We start from the raw sequence: 20,492 nt of genomic DNA, 5'->3' as shown, positions 1-20,492 counted from the left end.
TTTATCGTTGGTTCATTGAAAGTCGATTAATCTCATGTCACCCGGTATGCAGGAACGTGCGTACGTTTGCTAAATTCATTCGCGAGAAGTACGACCGTAATACGTAATTTCGGTGTGCGCGAATTCGAGGATGCGTTTACTGCAGCGGGCACACGTACGAGCTCTCGTAATTATGTACGTGGAATTTTAAAAGAACGTACCGGCAATGAAATTAAAAAACACTGTTCTGAAAAAGAAGAAAGAGAGAGAGAGAGAGAGGAAGAAATAAAAAGAACGACGAAATTGCAGAATGATGTTCAGCTTCGTGAAACGTCGGTTTCACGTTTCGTCTACGTTTAGATTGCACAGAAGAGTCTTTGACGAATCACCAATTGAATTGCTCTGACGAATCATTTATTCCGAGCCACCAAACGTGTCGATTTTCATAGCAACTCGTCGATACATTTAGTATCCACCATTTCTTTCTACTTTGAGTTAATTTTTGACATTTTATTTATTTGCACTCATAAGAAGGAATTGCAAACGTTTATGTTTGTATGAAGTCTGTATTACGTTCCTTTGCCACTGAACTATAACGCTATCTTCTTAGAAATTCGAGAGAACGCGAGGTTTATCAGTTTCACCTTTAAAAGTCTGTCGATTGGCAATCAATTCTTTTAAACTGCGAATCTATTATAAGCTTCTCGGAAAGGCACTTTTTTCGTCGTAAGATGTAAATCGTTTTCTGTTAGGATGATTCTCTTCCAAAGCTAAACCATTCGATCGCGATACCATGTGTAGTGAGATCAAAGCGAATCCCATTTTCACGAGTTGCTGTCGTGATTACGTCGAGCAAAAGGCGAGGCATAACACACGCGTGGGCTTCTTTCGCGTCCGCGGCAGGTATGCGCCGTGTCACACCGTGTCATATATTCGCGCTGCTTGAACCGTGCCACGAAAGCTCGCGGCAAATCCAAAATAAATCGCCGGCAGCTGTTGCGTCCGTATCTTGCTGTTCCTCTAGATACCAAGCGTACATTTTCCAGCATTCCTGCATTTTTCTTAATAAAACGTTCAAAGACTTAGTCTCGAAATTATCTTTCTAAACCGTCCCGTGAAAGTGTACCGTCATTCTTGAAAAATTACCACGAAAAATATACTTGCTGCTTGGTAAACTGTAAAAGTTATCGACTCAATAACTTATAATTTAACAAATATCGTACTTCTCCAGAACAAGCAAAAGCGTCGGGGACAATTGGAAGATCTTCTTCTAAAATTCTCACAGTACGATCTTGAATCCTCGTAATCGATCGCATCTTATAAAAGCTGAATCGTCTGGAAATCATCAGTCAAGCAGTGATTAATAATACTTATCGTATCGTGAAAGTAACTATTTGACGACAATTGACACGGTGACAGAGGAAAAAATTGCGAGGAAAGACGAAACTGTGAAACGAAAGGAAATCGCGCGTTGGTCCGGAAAACGCGACAACCTGTTTCCGCTTTGTTCCACCGATCTTTCGTGAGGGCTTGGTCGCGTGGGGGCGGATGGAAGAACTTGCAGCGAGACGTAAAACGGAAATAGAAACGGCTGAGAGCATCGATGCTCTTCCGCGTTCCAACAATCGCGTGGACCAACTTCTTCTACTTCTGTTCTCTCTCCACCTCCTCGTAGAAAACTCGCGTTCTTTCGTTTCCTCTTTCCTTCACTCGGACGGGCTTTGTTTCTCGTTGATATTGCGATTGAAGCTCCCTTACTTCCTCGGGATTACCTCTGGCTGACTGGCCCCCTTTTTAAGCCACTGTGCACGCCACTTCCGTTTCGATGTCGTCCTCGCATTCCCTGAATGTTTGTGCCCGAAATAGCTGCCGCTTTTGTGAATCCTCGGATCTCTTCCTTTCTTCCTTCTCCCCTCCCCTCTTCTCTTCTCTTTCTATAGATATATCTTACAAGGCTGTTATTGTCGCGTTGAAGAAACTCCTGGAAAAATCTGACTTGCGCACGATTTTCTTTCTTTCGAGGGACCAGAAGCTGTGAACACCTTTTAGGCACGATTTTTATCGATTTGAGCGGTGCATAAACATCGATGGATTTATGATTTGCATTTAGGGAATATTTGGTTGAATATCGAATCTGAGTCGCATTTGCGACTAATTTATGAATTTCGTTAGTCATTCATTACGTGCGAATTTAAGTGCAGATGACGAATGGTATAAAAATTCTTCGGTCAACAAATTATCTGTCGTTGCATGGCTCAGTCGACGAATTTTCTAGATTTCGGTCCACGGGAACGAAGGGTTTCCCAAAAAGAGCAGCAAATCCCGAAAGAATGGGTTTAGAACGAGTTGTCTCGAATTATCTTGCGACGCTTCCTCAATTTCAAAGAGGGAGAATTCGAAGACGGTCGTCCCGTTTGGAATAATCATGCGATACGCGACGAACCGTCAGAATTGGAGGCAGTCCTTCTCTTCACGGTATTTACGTTCAATTTCACCGAGTCTAATGTAACGAGGGCTCGTTGGCTCTCGAAGTGAGACGAATTCGATTGCTCCGGCCGAAGCTGGATAGGGCCGGCCGGATCGAACGAGCCGTACGTGAATGTGCTACAGAGAGAAAAGCATAAAAATGAACCGCCTCTCCGAGATTTATTTGCGCGGAGAAACTTACGACTTTTATTCAATACCTGACTCGTCGAGCCCGAAGAATTCCACGGCGATCGCGATCGACGCGGTAATGCATCGGAGAGATTGCTTCTTACGTGTCCCAGAAGATTATATCAACACGTTGCTTAAGTAGATTAGAGTAGTTCGCAGCAACGAATATTTGAGGTAGAACTCTTCTCAGCGTAATATTTAGATCGAACTTGAACGTTGAAAGGATTTTTCTCTTTGCCTAAGAGGCTCATTTATTTCCTGTTAAACTCGATCGAAATACTCTCGACTCTGTTTCGACCAATTTCCAAACAATCGTGGTAGAAACGGATTGTCGAGCACGTATCGACCGACGCTGGTCAAGAACGGCTGGAATAGCATCGCGAGAAATCGGTGGCGTGAACGAGGTAAACTGCCGCGCCTAGGTGTACATACGCATGTCACGATATACGTGGCCGGTGCGTTCGCAGCCCTCCTTCACACTCGGCATACTTGATCGGGTTTATGCAGGATGCACCGTAACCGCAGCCCAGGTCTCTCCCACAGTTGAGCCGGCCTGCGTGTCCGCGTGACATTTCTGTGCGCGAGACTCTCCGGGACGTGCTTGAAATTTTCTCGTGCGCGAAAAACGCGCTCGCGCGACTACTCGCACTACCGCCTAGACGGTATTAAGGACGCAACGAGCTGGAAAATGTTCGTCGTTCGTAAACGACCGACGTGTTTCTAACGTATATGTAGATCGGCCTCCGATCAGCGTTTGGATTAACGGTGCTCTTATCGATGGGCTTGATTTCGAATTGACAGGCTAACTGCAACGCGAATTTTATATATTTTACCTTGGGAACCGGAATAGATTCGAAATACATTACGTTATAACATTTAATTTTTCCAAAATATATATCGTATTTGCTTACTCTTTTCTAACGATGTTATCTAAATCACTCACAAGCGATGATCCACTTAATCCATGAAATTTATCTCATGTTGATCATTTTAAAAAGATTATTAGAACGTAGGGCAGATGAATATGAATGTACATATATATATAAATTATATTTTTATGTTATACCAATTTTCGGATAAATTCTCATTATAGTTTCCAGATATTACAGAAAATAAATTTTAAGAAACTTACAATCTATCCAATCCCAAAATTCATCGTTTACCTTCAGAAAACCTGTGCTTTCACACGATACCTCGAGCCAAGAAACATCCTTGGAACAAAATCGCGTAATCATTCCGTATAAAGTCTATCTCCCAGCAAAATCTCGGTTTCATTGGAAATGTCTGGAGGAAAATCTCGTAGGTCGAGGTTTTACCAAGAATCGTCGATGGCCTTTGAGGCACTTGAACGAGGCGGCGCGCGCGTTAGGACGCGCAGCAACGCGGCAGCGGTTTTCTTGTTCCTCGCAAAAGTATCGGAGCTCGCACGTGCGTGGCAGAAAGGGGCTAGGCGGGATAGATCGACGTCGTCGTCGCGTCGATGCATTCCGCGTGCTTTCGACGCATTTCTCAGGGACCTTATGCACCCGCGCGCATTTGCTATTCCACCGGGGGCCGTGGCCGTGAGGTGAATAACAGAAGCGGAGCCGAGGCAGGTCGACGAGCGTGCCCGCCTGCGAGTCGAACGCGACGCGACCAACTTTGTTCGGAGATTTCCACGGTGACTGAAAAACGAGCCTGCCCTAGGCGTAAGCGCTGCCTGGAATTTTATCCGATATACGCGAACAGAGAGTCTTCGCCTTCCGAGAGAACATTGCGCGGAATTTTAGTTTGTTTTCAAATGAAGACAGTCGGATGAAAAGGAATTTTGACTCCGCAACTCTCGATATTACCATGATCAGTAGTCGTTGTCTTTGGAAGTTTTCTGGGAAATCTTATAACGTGTGATCGTTGATATTTCGAAATGTTCTAATAGACGATTTGTAAGCGTTCAATATGGGTTCGTAAGGATTTGTCGTCTTTTTATGTTATCTTTTTATTTCATTTAAAAAAGATTGCCATACTTTAATACGACGATGATAGTAAGTTCTTGAATGGAATTGAATTTATTTCTACGCGTTGACGAACAGAAATTAAATTATATAGGAATCTGGATTGGGTTTAGGAGATGCTCTTCGATGTTGGAATTTGTGTAGAAGCTTCGAAGGTTCGCTTTGTCAAAAGACAAACGATGACCAGAGTATGTGAAGTTTAGAATAAAAAATTACAGAAAAGATTGCCACTGTTTCAAGTCCTTGCTTTAGGATAATTTATAGCTACGCAGTTAAGTTACCGTTAGCTATTCACTACTGTCGCACCGTTTCAAATGCAAAATATGCACAGATTATACATAATTCGTAGTTAGTAATTCTTCGTTTACCGAATTGAAACTGCAGTCTAAACCAAGCTCCATTATAAATTCGTCGAATAGAAAGAGTTTGAAAGAGTTGTCATATTAAGGATCTGAAGAATATCGGTCCGACATTATCCTAAAAATGTTGAATTGCGAAAGATCGTGAAGCACGGCGATAAAGTCCCTTCCATCGAAAGATGCTAAATTAAAATTGCGAAGGACGATGGCAGAGAGGGTCGCGTGGAACTCGAGGAAGGTCAAGATATCAGAAGGGTGGAGGAGAAGGGGACACATGGGAACGTGCTCCCGCATATCGTTCCGACGAATAGTTTGAGGTCAGCGTTGCTTTGGTCCCGAGCCATCGGACGGAGTTTGTAAACTGGCGGAACTTTCCAGATCAACAGCTGCCTCGACTTACCGATATACACGAAGAACTCCTTTCGAATATGGTTTCTGTAACCAGTTTACGACGATGCGTGCTATACTAGAAAGTCGTTTCTTTTTACGCTTTGAACATAAAAGACAGACAGAGAGTTTACCAGGAGTCCGAATGCCAGTTGACTCTCGGACAGTTATCTTTGCTCTCCTTTATGAAAGATGGGAGCGGAAGTGGGATTGTCTGTCTGCCATGTCCTTTCTATTTTCCTTGCTAACTTACTATGGTCGATGTAAAGTTGATAGAAAATTGGTAAACTGGAAACTTGCTAATATAGCAATATATATATACAAATTTACGGAAATACAAACCTAATTTTTGTATTTAGGAACTAAAGTTGTAAATTTTGAGGAGTCTCTGAAAGATAGAAAGTTAGAAATTTTATAATATAAATGTTTTAAAAGAAGCGAGTCGAACGATGTATTCGAACGGAAACAAATTTTTATGGATTACAGAACGAGAAGCTGGAAGTAAAACAGAAATGGGCCTCGCGGCTTTTAGGCAAGTTACGAAAGGATATCACGCAGGAGTACAGGGAAGACTTCGTACTGAGTATCACGGGGAAAAGGCCAGCAATGTGTGTCCTGAGTAATCCTGACCAGAAGGGTAAAATGCGTCGTATCGACTGCCTGCGTCAAGCCGATAAGGTACGTCTGACTATTCCCTTCCCAATCTACTTACTTCTGCTTAAGTTACGTATGCTATCGAAACTCTTTCTACGAGCATAAATCAAGCCGACGCTTAATCTACAAAATTAACTAATCATTTATTCATTACACTTTGTATTCAATAATATATTTAATTTAAAATTATATTTTGAAATATTTAGTAGTACTATATTTTACTCAGAATTCAATACTTCAATTTTTTTAATGAAAAAGTAGTTAAAATTGTCGAATTTCAACGAGTTCGATTTCACATGAAATCGCGAAAGGAGCATGAAAACCACCATGGACCGGAGGAAATCGAATATGGTCCCTGGTGATGTTCCTGCACTACAGTCGATAACCCTTGGTCGTCGTCGTTATGTCGCAGGTATGGAGGTTGGACCTAGTAATGGTGATCCTCTTCAAGGCAATTCCGTTGGAGTCGACGGACGGGGAACGGCTGGAGAAGACTGCGGAATGTGCTCAGCCGGGCCTCTGCGTCAACCCCTATCACATCAACGTCTCCGTCCGGGAACTCGATCTCTACCTCGCCAATTTTATCACCAGCCACGGTAAGGGTTCGCCGCTATACTCATTCGATTAAGGCGAGACTCTTGACCCCATGAGAGTTTCAAACAGTTTGAGAAATCTATTTTCTAGAAATATATCCAGTTCGGTTCTCTCTCGTGCGAATCATCGATAGAGTCGTTTCTTTTCTTACCTTTGAGTAACTGATTAATCAAATCGATCGGCAGTTTCAGAGACGAACGAATCGTGTCTTATCGTATGTTAGTTATTTGCAACAAATAATCGCAGCCGGTTAACCATCGCAAACAATCTACCCAAAAAATAATCAGCTCTACTGCTATTAGTAATTGCTATTATATCGGTACAGAGAGCTATTAGCTCGTCTTTGTTCGATCAGGGGTGCGTACTTTGTTTAGAATACATAGATTATTTCATCCAAAAGCGATGTAATGTTGCGCCCAAGAAACGTATGGAACAGTGTAACTTAAAACCCGTTTTTGCCCCAAACTATAATAAATGTGTTTTAGATCCTTGATCGAACACCAAACACCAAAACCTCTCCCAAACCACCAATAGTTATTGCCATTCTTGATTCCACCACGAAGTATTGGCTCGACGTGTCGATTCTCGTTGATCTCATAGAGCAGAACCTAGAAAAAGAGAGGGGCAGGGGAGGGAGAGACAGAGAAGCGGGTGGTGGTCTGAATCGAGCGTGGCGCGTTCATTCACTCGCACATCCGTCCATTCAAAGTGTCCACTCGACTCTCGGCTTCGATTCAAAGTTTCTTGGAACGCTCTGCCAATTTCAACGGCCCCCATACAAGCAGCGACGGGGCTCTGGTTGTTTTCATGGCGCGGGCCTGGGTATCGCGCGCGAGCCCATTCTTCGCTGGCTCGTTTTCCAACCGGTGTCAAGGGGGACAAAGACTCGTAGGAAGAGCACCGGTGATCTATAACGATCTGATTGGCAGACTTTCACGACCACTCCAAGGATCGTTCTTCAAGAATAGTCGATCTTGTCCAACGTCCAAGGCATCCGGTCGTTTCGCGTTCCATGATCCGATGAATTTAACCCGATACCCTCTGGCCACCTCGACGCCTTACATCGTGGATTCTAGAACGGATTCTACGATGAATAGTACAGAAGTGATTAGTTGTAGAGATAGGAGAAACAGCCCATCGATGGTAGATGCTTGAAAGATTCTCAAGGTTTCCAAACGGAGATCTAGAGCGTTAGGGTGAGAGGATATTAGGGATGTTTGAGGTTACGCACGTAGTTTAGAAGGTGTGGTTCTCGAATCCTTGGAATGATTGAATACTTCGAGGTGAATATTTAATATATAAAATTCCTATCATTTGCAAAATTCATAATTTCCTACTTCCGAAGAATATCTCGTATCTCCAAATCTTGCAATTGGAAAACCTTTCAATCCCCTGAACTTCCTCCAGGAGAAGTCAATCCTCTTCAACCCCTCTCTTTGAATCGCAAGATTTTCAAAATTTCTGGAAACCCAAATTTTCCTAGTTTCATTATCGACAACCCAAGAGGATCTGATCCCAAAACAAAGTAAGCAAGACAACAGCGGTTACACGTGGCCCGTTGATCGACGTGCTTCGATCGATGGCAGCTGGCAGGAGGGCCGAGACTGGCGCCCGTCCGCGCTTCTTCTTTCATTCGGTTTCATCGAACTCACTGACTCAGTCGGGAAACACGTAATTTCCGTACGTACGCGCGCGTCCTGGCAGAGCCCAGTTCTCGCCCCGTGACTCGCACACGCTCCGTGTGTTGGCTCCTCGCATCTCTTTCTCTCTTCTTCTTTTTCGCCAGGCTATGAACCCGTGTGGCTCACACACGCCTTGGCAGCCGGCTTTCTAATGTTTACAGCCGCGGTTGACGCAAAAATTGGCCAGGCCTACCGCGCACCACCTACGAGAAAGAGAAAAAAACGCTCGGCTGCCAAGATATGGGGTAGGTTAGGCACTTTCCAGACCGTTCGTCGCCACTTCTGATCGTTTCCTTCTCGTTTCATACTCTGCTGATCGTTTAACCCAGATATACCAGAATCTTTCTCCTACTATTTCTTGAATTGTACGTTTCCCCATTACTGTTGCCTAGCTTTCGAAATATGAGTATCCATTCCAAAATGACTTATTCATCATCTTCCCCAGGCTGGTTGATCGTTTAATTTCTCTGCTAATTGATATCAATATCTGATTGAATTGAAGAGAACGATATCAGAAAATGTATATCGATAGAAGGAACATTTTCATTTACATATAGAGAGAAGATGCTACTATTTGCAAAAACTATAATATTGGGCTGTCGATTCTGGGTCGCTAGTTTTATAAATGTCGCTAATTTCTATCTATATCGTGGAACCGTAGTATTCTACGATATATTCACTAAAATTTATCTAAACCATTTACAAACATAAAATTTATCTAAATGTCCATGAAACTGCGATAAATACTATTTATTTATATGTCAAAGGAAATTATCATAAATATCTTAGAATAAGAATATTAAATGCGTGCTTTAAAAAATAGAATAGAAATCTATTCGGTGCATTTTCTACCATTCGGTCATCGTGGTAGAAACTAGTAGTTGCCGTGATCTAATTAGTTGATCTAATCTATTCTCTTTACTATCTTGCAGTTCCATCTCTTCCTTTCACATTTTTTTAATTGTTAGCTGGTCGTTTAATTCCTTTCGCCTAAGAAGTTTGCTAGACCAGCTTGTTCAAGACAGATCAAGTTAATCGCTGTTATTTATTCGCATCGAAACTACAAGCACAAAACCCTTTTCGAACTTCGCGACCCAATTAATAGTGAAGACTGTCTCGAGCCATGCAAAGATTCGTTCGTTTGGGTTCGCTACATTTCAGAGTTTCCCAACTTCCTTGAATTCGCCCAAAAAGATTTCGTAGCTCGTTTTTTTATTCTCCGCGTCCTACTTTCAAAGCTTCAAGGTTTCGATTAAACTGAAAAAATTCATGCCCTTGTTTCTCGTAAATCTTTGTGTCTTGAATTAAAGGCGTATGCACAGAAGTGTCGAAGAATGCCAGTCGACGGTGCACAGACGACGAACGATCAACATCATAAAAATTCCTGGCCCTCTGTAAATATACACGGCATCACAATAATATAAACTTACTGGCTGGCAAGGCGCGGCGTGGATAGCGAAGACTCCGCTACTTCGGACCCTTTCGGATTATCCGCCGCGTCGACGTATGCTAAAAGTAGACACTTGCTGCGTTCGTTTCGACTGACCTAATAGACAGTATTATTACAGAAGGGAAGTACATAGCCCGAAACGAGAAGGACCAGGAACGCCTAATATTTCAATTCCACTCGCGTATCTTCGTTGTCATCGCCGTTCGAATGACGGAACGTTTTCTTTCAAACGAAGGAAAAACGACGATCAAATGGTTGTTGAACTTATGGTGGATTATCGATGGTAGACATGGTAGTTAATTGGTTACGTTGGCAGAAAATAGTTTGTAAAGTTGATAAGAGAATCTTCGCTGGTTTCAGGCTACCAAAAGTGGGGAAAGAAGAGTTTTCAATTAGGTCGATCTTGATTAGCCCGAAGAAAGATATCTTTAGAATAGTCTTCATACTTTATCTGTAGGAAGTTAGATAAAAGAGGTAACTGGAATCGTCCTCATCTTAAACAATCGTTTCCACTTTCGTGTTTCGTTGGAAAAAGGAAATTCGAAGATCCTGTTTAATCCATTAATCTACGTTAAAATCGGCGAATTGAAACTACGGTTAAACAGCAGTGCGGGTACCTGTTTCTTTCAAACTTTCGATCGATCCTTCTGTTAAAGACGAACTAAGAAGAGAGAGAGAGATAAAGAATAGAAAGAAAATTTAACCTGAAAAAGGGAAAGAGGAGGTTGATCGTCGGTGAGACGCTCTGCGTATTAGCCCTAAGAGCTAAATATCGCCCGGCCGGTTGCGTAAGTATCATCGTCTCTTATGAAAGTGTTAGAGAGAGGACAGGTGCCTCGACGCGTGTCGTTCTCGGACACGTCGCATTTTCGCGATGCCTCTACGGCAGACGAGGTCCGTTTTAGACGGGCCGCATCGAAAAGTCGGCAGGAAAAGCCAGGCCGTAAGACTTTGATAATCCGGCAACAGCCGGAATAGACCGGGTGCCCTTCCACCGAGTTTTCAATACGTTTACCAATCATATCTCGCCACGTGGATCCATTATTAATTCTGCTCGCATTTTAGACAGATTTTCCATGATAATATAGTCATCTATATTTTCTTCGTCGTTTTCCAAATTTTTTGTAACGGTCCTTAGACGTTATGTTTTACCTCTTGAATCGCAGGTATCAGAGAATTTAAGGATCTTTAGAGTAATATTTTAATATCTGGTCAAACAGCACACCGAAATTACAATAAAGGCTTTATATTTGGAATATCTACCTCGTGAAAGTGGACAAACGATTTCCAAAATTTCTTTCAAGAATCTTGCTTTCCTATAATATTGAATTCTACGATAGATTAGTCGCATGTCTCAAACAGAAGAAAATGCCACCCTCTGCATTTTAACTCGGCATAATTTCATTTCCGATTTCAACGGGCGAAACCGCTGCTTTCCCAGATTTATTTCCTTTAACCACTCGCGCCACTTTCATCGTATTATTTCTGCAAACAATGAGAACAGCCACCGCGTTAAGAAATAAACGGAGTATAAAATAAACCTAGTGAGTCGAGCGAACTTTTTGTCCACTTCCGAGGGAAACGCGTGCGAGTACGCGTACTCTTGCGTGCGCTCGCGCGTCTCACGCTCACCCTTAAGTTACAGTCGGTGGGCCGTGCACGCGAGCATGTGATCATGCGTGCCGATGTGTGCTCGCTCTATAAATAAATAAGCGACGGACATCTTGTAGCGAGTTCTCTCTCTTTCTTTCTATCTTTCGAATACCGTGCTCGCTTATGCGCTTGATTTTCGTTCGTACCTCTACGAATACCTGAAACGAGATATTCACGCACTCGTAATTAATCCCACCGATCTTTCAATATCGATCTTTTATTCCCTTTTTCTGACAGGAATAACGTATGTGAAACATGCGCTAAGAAGATTCAAAAGCGAAAGATCTTCCGTGAGAGTTGTAGTCCGTTTAATGAGACGAAATAGAAGTTGTAGTCTGTTTGAGAAAATATTTTGGATCACGGAAGGGTGATTTTATTGAAAAGAGGTAGAATCAAATTAGATATTTCAGTAGGGAAAATATTTGTTGTAGATGGTTGAGTATTATGACGTCAGAAACAAATTTTGTCTATTTTTAATAATTCTTGGAAAGGTGGGTTAGATAGCTCGTCCTCTATAGTATGGATGGTCAAGGTGGGGATTGTAGTTATTCATGCGCACGATTATAATTAATGTTGATTTATAGTCGCGAATACATCGATATACAAATTCTTAGGACCGTAAATTGAATAAAAAACAAGGAACTATTTGTCTCGACTATCGAACGAATTACTCTGCGAAAGATTAAACCTCAGGAAGATTATGTTACGACGATTTATTCGTTCTTCTCTACTATCTGGTGCACAGTTTTCGAGAAGATTCTCAGAAAAGCCTGTAAAATGGCCGTCCTTGAGGCGTTCCCGTACCGTCGCCGCGAAATTCGCTCGCGCACTCATGGATCACATGGTGTCAACAGATCCGTTCTCTATTATTGTTCCAAGAGCGAGCGTATCTATCGGTGTCTGCTAAAATTTCTGCGTCGCACACACGCACCTGTCGGGCGGTCCACTGGCCGACTAATTTTGCTGTTAGTTCTCTAGAGCCTAGAGGATCCTCTCCGTTCGCCACGGTGTGTCGCAATCGATTCTCGGGAAAACGATCTCGTTGCCTCGTTAATGTGCATCCTGAACCAACCGGCTCAAAGACCAGACATAAAATTAAATCGGCTCGAAACTCGGCTGATTACCCGTAATGAAAAATTCGAAATTTACTCGATCGTAATATCATTTTTCTACCAAATACAAGTTCTGAAGATTGAAATTATGAAGTCGCGGAAAACATGACGATAGAAGGTGGAGAAGCTTTCTTCGATTTGGAGGAAGATATAGAATTTTGCTGTTGAACTAAACCAAAATAGACGCGCATTAAAATCACACGTCTTCTTGTCAGTCGTTTCACCAGATAAATTCTGCGAGCAATGAAAACAACACGATCCGATACTTAGTCAGTCCAATATGTTCCCGTCCAACCTTGAATGCTTACGTTAATTCTGCTTCACCATCGGTTTTCAATTTTCTTCATCGTTTGACAATTGACGTTCGATTTAAATTTAAACGGCATTCGAACGAATTCTACGATCAAAAATGGAGATCGCTTATCGTGGCGCAGTGTACACCGATATAAGGTTGAGACGCAATTAAAAATAACCTGAGAGTGAACGTATGTTTGTTAACGTCTATTTATAAACGGTCGTTCGTCGGTTTTTCAGCGTTGTCGAGCTGGTTGATCGAGGATGTCGCGACGATTGTGAAACGTTTTTCCGAATTTCCATCCGCGCAGAAAGAATCCATCCTTTCCTCTTCTCTCTCCTTCTCTTTCCCTTACCACGACACTTACACAGACGCACGTATGCATACAGATACAAATACTCTTTCTATCTGTCTCTGTCTCTTTCAAGAAGTCGAACACACGTTCCGGGCTCTCGTGTATTTCGGTGATATGTTGCGTAATGAGATTTGCGTAAGGTACCGCGATATAAAACACCGTGTGACAGCAAAGGTGAGATGGGATGCGTCGAGGATACCGTCCTCCCAAATCCGTGTCTGGGGAATCCCAAGTTGGTCGATTCGTCTCGCTCAGATAACTTTACAATGGCGAAATTCTGAAAGGGGCTAATTTTAACGAAAGAAGAAAGAAAAAGGAGAAAGTAAAATTCGAAGATAGATTTTGATAGCTCACTTGACGAAATGAAGGCAAACGTGACAATTTGGACAATTTCTCATTAAGAATCTCTTTAAAGCCGAACGAAGAAAGATTTGATCGAACATGAATGCACATTAAGAACCGCATAATAAAGTACCCATAGAAATCTACGGGGTCTCGAGAAGATTTGATAATTAATGTAACTAACTCGCAAATCCTCTTCGATTGTTACAGAGGTCCTAAATGGCATCTGCAACGCGAGCAAGGAGGAAGAGAGGCGGCGAAAAGGTAAACGAATAAATTTTCCTACAATCCTATGCCAACAACCTTTTTCACTTGGTATTCCGCGAGTTCTCATGTGTCAGTTGATCAAAATTGCACGAACGAGTAACGTCTTATGGTCGGCTGGGTTCTGTTCCCAGGTGCAGGCTACCACGAACTATATAACGGTGTTGTCTGCAATGACACGATCCTAGCGACAGGTGTCTTCAGCTCCAAGGAGCTCTGGATGCTTTCAAAAGGTACGACGTACGATCCTCTCTTCATCATCTATCGCATGGACTCTCTATTCGCTGATCTCTGGGATATCGAAAGTCTCCAATCTGTTTAATATGAAAGAAAGGAAAAAGACGATAAGAACGTTTAAAAGAAAACTCTATTCAGCTTAAAAGAATCTTATGGATGCTTTCGAAAGGTAATCAACGAGTCGATATCTAGGAAACCTTTTGAAAGCATCCTTTCGATGATGAAGTAGGAAGGAACTCGCTCCACGATAACGTCCAATATTCACGAAGCTGATTTTCATGATCGAGCACGTTGTTGGTCGTTCTATCGATGCTGATTTATTAACGTTAGAAACGTTATTCTTAGCCGTGGAACGCGATTCCACTCGACGGTTATCCTTTCGGCATACCTGAGACCACTTCACTCCTCTTTCGCTATCAAGGACCTGATGAACGATTGGCACGTGTTGCCTGTGCATCGTGGTGAACGCTCACAGTGCTCTGTTAGTGTAACTCGATCAGGAAGGGATTGTATTCGTTGCGAACGCCACTTGTTAGGCAGTTCGATACCACCCTCTGTAGTCAAGTTCAGAGAATTTGTAAAATTAAATATAGAATCTAATCCTTTGTCTTTCTCGTAAGAATCGTGCTATTCATTCAGCGGAGGATGTTGAAGCTAGTTTCGTATTCTTTTGCAAAGAATAGCGAAAAGTAAGATAGACAAATAGGTCGTAATTTGGTAGGTCAAGGTTGTCAACGGTCCTCCGAGCGCGTCCCATCGATAGAACGGACGAAACCGAGTGTTATTGCCCGACATTGTCTGCCAATTTCCGTCACGAACATATACAGAAGCCACTGTGCTGCCAGTCTCCCGACTGCTTCTCTATTAGTCACCGATAACCGCACAGCCAAATTTCTCTCGATGCCTGGACCGTCGCAAAAATTCGTCAAATTCCATACGATAAAAGTTGAAATTCAACGTGAAATTCCAAGCTAACTTCAAAGAGCTAGCTGAAACAGTCTTGAAGTTGCTTGTATCTTTTACATTCCTTCAAACTTCTTCAAACACTCTCCGACTCTATATTACACTCTATCAAAATTCTTGCTTTCCGATTCGATGCAATATCGAGGATTTATCCTAAAAGACAAGGGGAAGTCATCAGTTCATGATTGAAACGATCAAATCGGCCGGTGGATCATTCGAATCCATTTTCATCGGATCCTCGCCGAAGGGAGCAGCGTGACACGCATGCACCGCCACTAAATGGAATAATAGGGCAGGAGAGCGCATATTGAGAAGCGGCGCGAGTCTCGAAACGCCTCGACGTATGCATCTGCACTCTTCCACCCTCCTCCTCCTTTTGCCACTCTCTCTCTCTCTTCCCTTCCCCACACCGCTCCTCGCGTCACCGTGGCAGGAGATTAGTATGCAACCCGGTGTATTAATAGACGGGGAACAATGCTCACGGCCTCAGAGGCTGCTGAGAGAGCCTCGCAGCCTCTCTTTCTCTCGCCTCTACCTCTGCCATCCTCTCTCGCCGGATGAGCCAACTCCCTTCTGCCGATCTTTGCAACTCGATCGAACGCCTTTTTTCTAATGTTCCTTGGATTCTAACGAAGAAACATCATGGATAAAGCACGTTTGTTTTAGCCTAATTGATTCTAATTTCAGTTGGATTTAGGGTTTAGGGTTGTTTAAAGAGAATTATGTACTCTTGGATTCTCCAGATCGCGCATTTAATCTCTTAACATCCACAGAGTAGTTTAAGTAGTTTAACGCTTTAAGGATGAGTTACGGAGATAGAAAAAGAGCCAATTAGGTTCTTTAAATCGTACGTTTTATTCCACGCTATGACGGAACTCTTCTCGTCGTGTATTATTTTATAGATACACAGGGGATAAGTCGCAAAGAAATAGAAACATTTTCCAATTTAAAAGAACCAAGATTTAGTTCTTTGCGAAACTTCAGCTACAAATCCTCGGAAGAGGTTCTTCAGCTCTCGACAAAAGACACGCCACTTTTCCCATTCCCTCACCTTTATAGACCACGTTTCTTGCTAACGCGATCCCAAAGACTCCAAGCAGCTTCGTCTCTCTTTCTATAAAACTACCCCTTCGATCATCGTTTCCCCATCAATCTCAATATCGCGTCAGCCGAGGACACAGGCCACGGGAGAGTTAACCGTCCGACAATACTCACCCCTGACGCCGCCAGCCCAGCGGAGGAATTTTTTTCAAAGTTCGCCAACTGGTCCGGTCCTAGCTCTCGTTCGAAAAAGGCCGGAATCAACGGCGGAGGGAAAAAAAGGAAAAACCGTGAATCAGTGTCCCGACGCCGTGCGCGATTTTCGACGAATTTTTTCCAAGCCTCGGATACGTCACCGGTTTTTTGTCAACAATGCACTTGCACACACACGTACACACATAGAAACATGTATGCAGATGTACGTGTACGCGAGTCGAGCGGGAAAAAATGGTAGGCCCGCAGGGGGGCAGTATTTCCCAGGCATTTTTCTTCTCTCTCCCCGATGTGAGAGGCGCAGCACGTACGGTGGATAAAAAGGGGCGCAATTTCCGCGGGGGGTAGGAGCCTACCTCGGCTGATGTGAAATAGAGAAGAATATCCTGTCGGTGGTGACGGTAGACGACGTGCAAGATGGAACATAATAGAAACGCTCGTACGGGAAGGGGGTGAGTTTTAGTGGCGAAATTCCGATGATTCGAATCGCGGCTACATATATGAAGAGGTAGCGGAATATGGACACGAAGGCGATTTGCTTCTTTCAAAATCGTCTCAACGCCTAATTGCCACATACGCGCGAATTATCTTCATCGGAGAAATTAAACCATAGACTGTTGAAGCTTTCTCTGATAATGTAAAACCTTGCGATTACCCTCGTGCATAACTGTCTCATAAAATAAATAAAATACGAAGTGCAATATATATAATAGTCGATGCTGAGAACGGAATAAGAAGAGAAATCAGGCAACCACATTATCCTCTAGAATCCCAAAATTCCATTTGCTCCTAAATAATTATCAGTATCAATAGAGTGCCATAATTCCAACTTCATAGTTATCATGAAAGCAACTATGTCTATGGTATCTTGCCTGCTGTTTCCGCTATTCAAACTAGAAAACCAGTAGACCGGGGCCTATATCTAGATGGAAATTCGTCGCGTGGCGTGAATTACCGAAGAACACAGAAGATATTGCATGCGAGGGGCCGGTGGACACCGGTCGCGAAATCGGTCGCAGGTTTACGAGCAGGTCGCTTACACAAGATGCAAATTCCACGGCAGTAGCTCAACCTAATTGGTCGTTGACCGTCGAGCAACGGGGAGATCCCTATATTTACGCGTCGCCAACTGCGACAAACTGGAATCCTATTATTTTACGGTGGCGCTGATTCAGCGCAACGTGTAACTGGAGCGTATTCTAATGGCCGGCACCACGATTAATTAACCGATCCCACCGCCACCATCGTCCCTCTCTCTATCTCCCTGCCTCCCTCTTCGTCCCTCCTTCGAACACGATTGTGTTTACGCGAACAACGAGACGATAGTTCTCTCTCGGACTCGTGCCCTTTCGACTTCTCGACAACACGATTTAGGGAGGAATCGACGGATAATTGGAGGTATTAATCGTCGATGGGAACGTTTGATTGGTCGTCGGGTCTTGGTAAGGATTAAACGGGATTGTTTTCGGCAAGGTACACTGGATAAATCGTCGACGTGGAGCGAGTTCGTGCGATCATACGATGATAGAAGTTTATTTTCTTTGCTTATTATTTTCTTCCATCATTCGATATCCTAGAAATCTAACACGGATCTGTACACATTTCTAAGCGATGCGTTTCTTGTATCTTGGCAAGTCCGTTTTTATACGATCGAATCTTGCTACTTTGCTAGATAACATACTCGAGAAAGGTATTAATTCTTTCACAGTGAAGGCTGCTGGAAACTGCAAATCGTTAAAATTCATAATTGTTACGACGATACATAAATCACATGTATTTTCCTGTTTTAAAATCTATCATATGCTCAGTACATATTAACCAATAGATAGATACATAATTTTATCCAAATGTCCAGATGAAACAACTTTTTTTCAAATAGCGCAACATAGCTATTGTAGCGTCATTTAGAACAACGGTGAAGGAATTAATACGTACATATCGGATTAATGACTAATATTCAAAAGAGAAAAAAGTTAGCGTTCAAATTTCTCTACGCCAAACGGAATCGCTTAAATCAAAAAAGAAAGAAAAAAGTATTGCCTGCTGCATAAACAATTTTTACAATGACTAATATTCAAAAGAGAAGAAAGTTAGTGTTCAAATATCTCTACGTCAAACGGAATTCCTTAAATTAAAAAATAAAAAAAAAAGTATTGCCTTCTGCATAAACAATTTTTACAAAATATAAGAAAAGAAGGGGGAAAGTTCTCGAAGGAAAACGCGCGGAAGTGCGATTTTCTCGAGAATCGAGACCGCAAGAAGACGAACGCGACAAAGACCACGACCAAGACGAAGATTACGACTTTAGCAAGAGAACGACGAGAAGAAGCGGATGACGTACGAAACGCGCTAGGATCCGTAACCGCTAATGTGTGTCTGGTTTCAGCGTCCATACTGCATGACCTCAGCGACATGCAGCCTCAAATAAACGCGATCAAAATAGAGCACCCGCCGTACTACTGCAGCAGCTACACCCCTCCGTCCGCAGCCACGGCCGCGGATCATGCTCAGCCAGCGGCTAGCTTCAGTGAGTTTCAAAACCTCTACGTTCGTCCTTATTTTTAGTGGATGCACACTGTCACCTGGTTCCACCACTAACTTATAATCTTAACGTCATATGTGGGTATTTCGTGTGATGAATTGCAGATTAAGGAGAGAGATCGGAGTTCGAAGAGAAAAGAGGAGAGAGTCGAAGGTGTGATTGATTGGGAATTAATGGGTTAATAAAGGAGGAAGAGATAAAGAGAGACAGAGAGGAATTGGATAAACTGGGATTTCAAACAGACAGAATTGGGATATCGTGATTGAAAGCGTTTCGAATTAAGAGGTTGTGGTTTGGTGGATTATATCAATTGGGAGCATTACGTTGCGGAGGACTGGTAATTGGGGACTTTGTGACTTGAAGCGGCACGAATGAAACGCGTTGTAATTCGATGGCACCACGAATCGGAGGCGCGATTCGGAGCACCGCGAATTTGAAATTTGGTAATTTGAAACGCCAGGAATCGGAATCCCTGGAATTCGGCGTTCCGTAAATCGTAGCGCGTTCATTCAAGAACTTTTTCGAGCCATTACGGTCCTAAGCATGCTAAATCAACATATTCCTGTTGGAAACGCTGTAAATCAATCTGTTGTATTTTGAAACATTTTACACCGACGCGTTGTGATACGAAGTAGCAGAAATCCATGCCTCGTAATTCAAAGTGTGGCCGATTGACGCCTTACGTATCGAGGCGACACGGTTCGGCGGATAGTAATCGAAGCCGGCTGCAATCTTGCCGATGCCTTTCAGTAGGTTGCATCGCGAAGCAATCGGTCGCGAAACGATGCGTCACGGAACGATGCATCGCAGCGTGCGCCTCTTCCCCTCTTGTGCACCTACACACAGACCTTGTTTACCAGTCGCTGTTTGCGAAACGGCAGAATTTCACGGTATTTTTATCGTTTTTCTACGCGTCCACTAAAATTAAACCGTTCGAGGACACCGAGCAACTATGCGGAATCGCGTTTTACAGCAGCGTGCATCTCGAATACCTTCGCAAAAGTGCGTCAGACTATGGCCGATGGCAACGTTTTTCAAAACATTTTCCACTTCTCTCGCTACTATTTTAGCTATATTTTCCTTTTACCAACAATTACCAAAGCTCGACCTTTAAAGTTGTAAGTTAATTAACAAAGATATTTCCTTCTCCCTCTCATATTTTGGTTTTTCTTTTTGCGTTGTATTAAAATTCTCCTTAGCGTAAACCTGTGCAAGATATGAGATATAAATTTCCTTCGCGATTTTGTACAGGACAGTATAAAATATCGTAAGACATGAAAAGAGTATGTACGTACTATAAATCTCCCTATTCAGAAAGATCCAAGACACCTCGGAAGCCAAACTGATTAAGCTCGTTTTTCGTCATTCCTTTGATTTTATTACCTTGGTGCACGATCGGCGTTCAATTTCTCTTAAGTATAAACGACTTGGTGTCGTTAGTGATAATACATACATAAAACGTACCATTTCACAGTGGTCATCAAAATTGTATCTAATTCACCGAGTAGGCTATTCGAGTAACAACAAATTCCCAGCGGTCATGGATCGAAAGATCCCTTCTTTTTTTTCCTCTGTTCCGCGGATTCAGTCTCATCCCGTCGGCTTATCACACGGTCCTTTGTTATCGGGATCTACTTTGCTCAGCGTTCTATAGATCATTTTCCCTATATATTTTTCTCTTTCCGTTTTCTATTTTCTTTCTATTCTCCGCTCCGGCCCGGCTT

General features: G+C 42.8%; 1 protein-coding gene across 8 annotated transcripts in view; it reads left to right on the top strand.

Annotated features, from left to right (window-relative positions):
- Positions 1–20,492, top strand: part of LOC100645803 (nuclear factor 1 X-type) — a 65,918-nt gene that overhangs the window by 27,362 nt on the left and 18,064 nt on the right. For 5 of the 8 annotated variants that reach the window (XM_012314403.3, XM_012314402.3, XM_012314400.3 and 2 more), the window contains 5 exons: positions 5,858–6,049; positions 6,438–6,621; positions 13,719–13,772; positions 13,907–14,005; positions 18,613–18,753. In XM_012314403.3, the coding sequence (XP_012169793.2) occupies positions 5,858–6,049; positions 6,438–6,621; positions 13,719–13,772; positions 13,907–14,005; positions 18,613–18,753 (670 nt within the window). The remainder of the gene's footprint in view (positions 1–5,857; positions 6,050–6,437; positions 6,622–13,718; positions 13,773–13,906; positions 14,006–18,612; positions 18,754–20,492) is intronic. The other 3 variants (XM_012314401.3, XM_012314405.3, XM_012314406.3) reach the window with 3 other exon arrangements.

Source organism: Bombus terrestris, chromosome 11, assembly GCF_910591885.1.
Source record: "Bombus terrestris chromosome 11, iyBomTerr1.2, whole genome shotgun sequence".
Taxonomy (NCBI): Eukaryota; Metazoa; Arthropoda; class Insecta; order Hymenoptera; family Apidae; genus Bombus; species Bombus terrestris.
The sequence above is the reverse complement of the archived record's forward strand: the minus strand, read 5'-3'. Positions and strand labels throughout refer to the sequence as shown.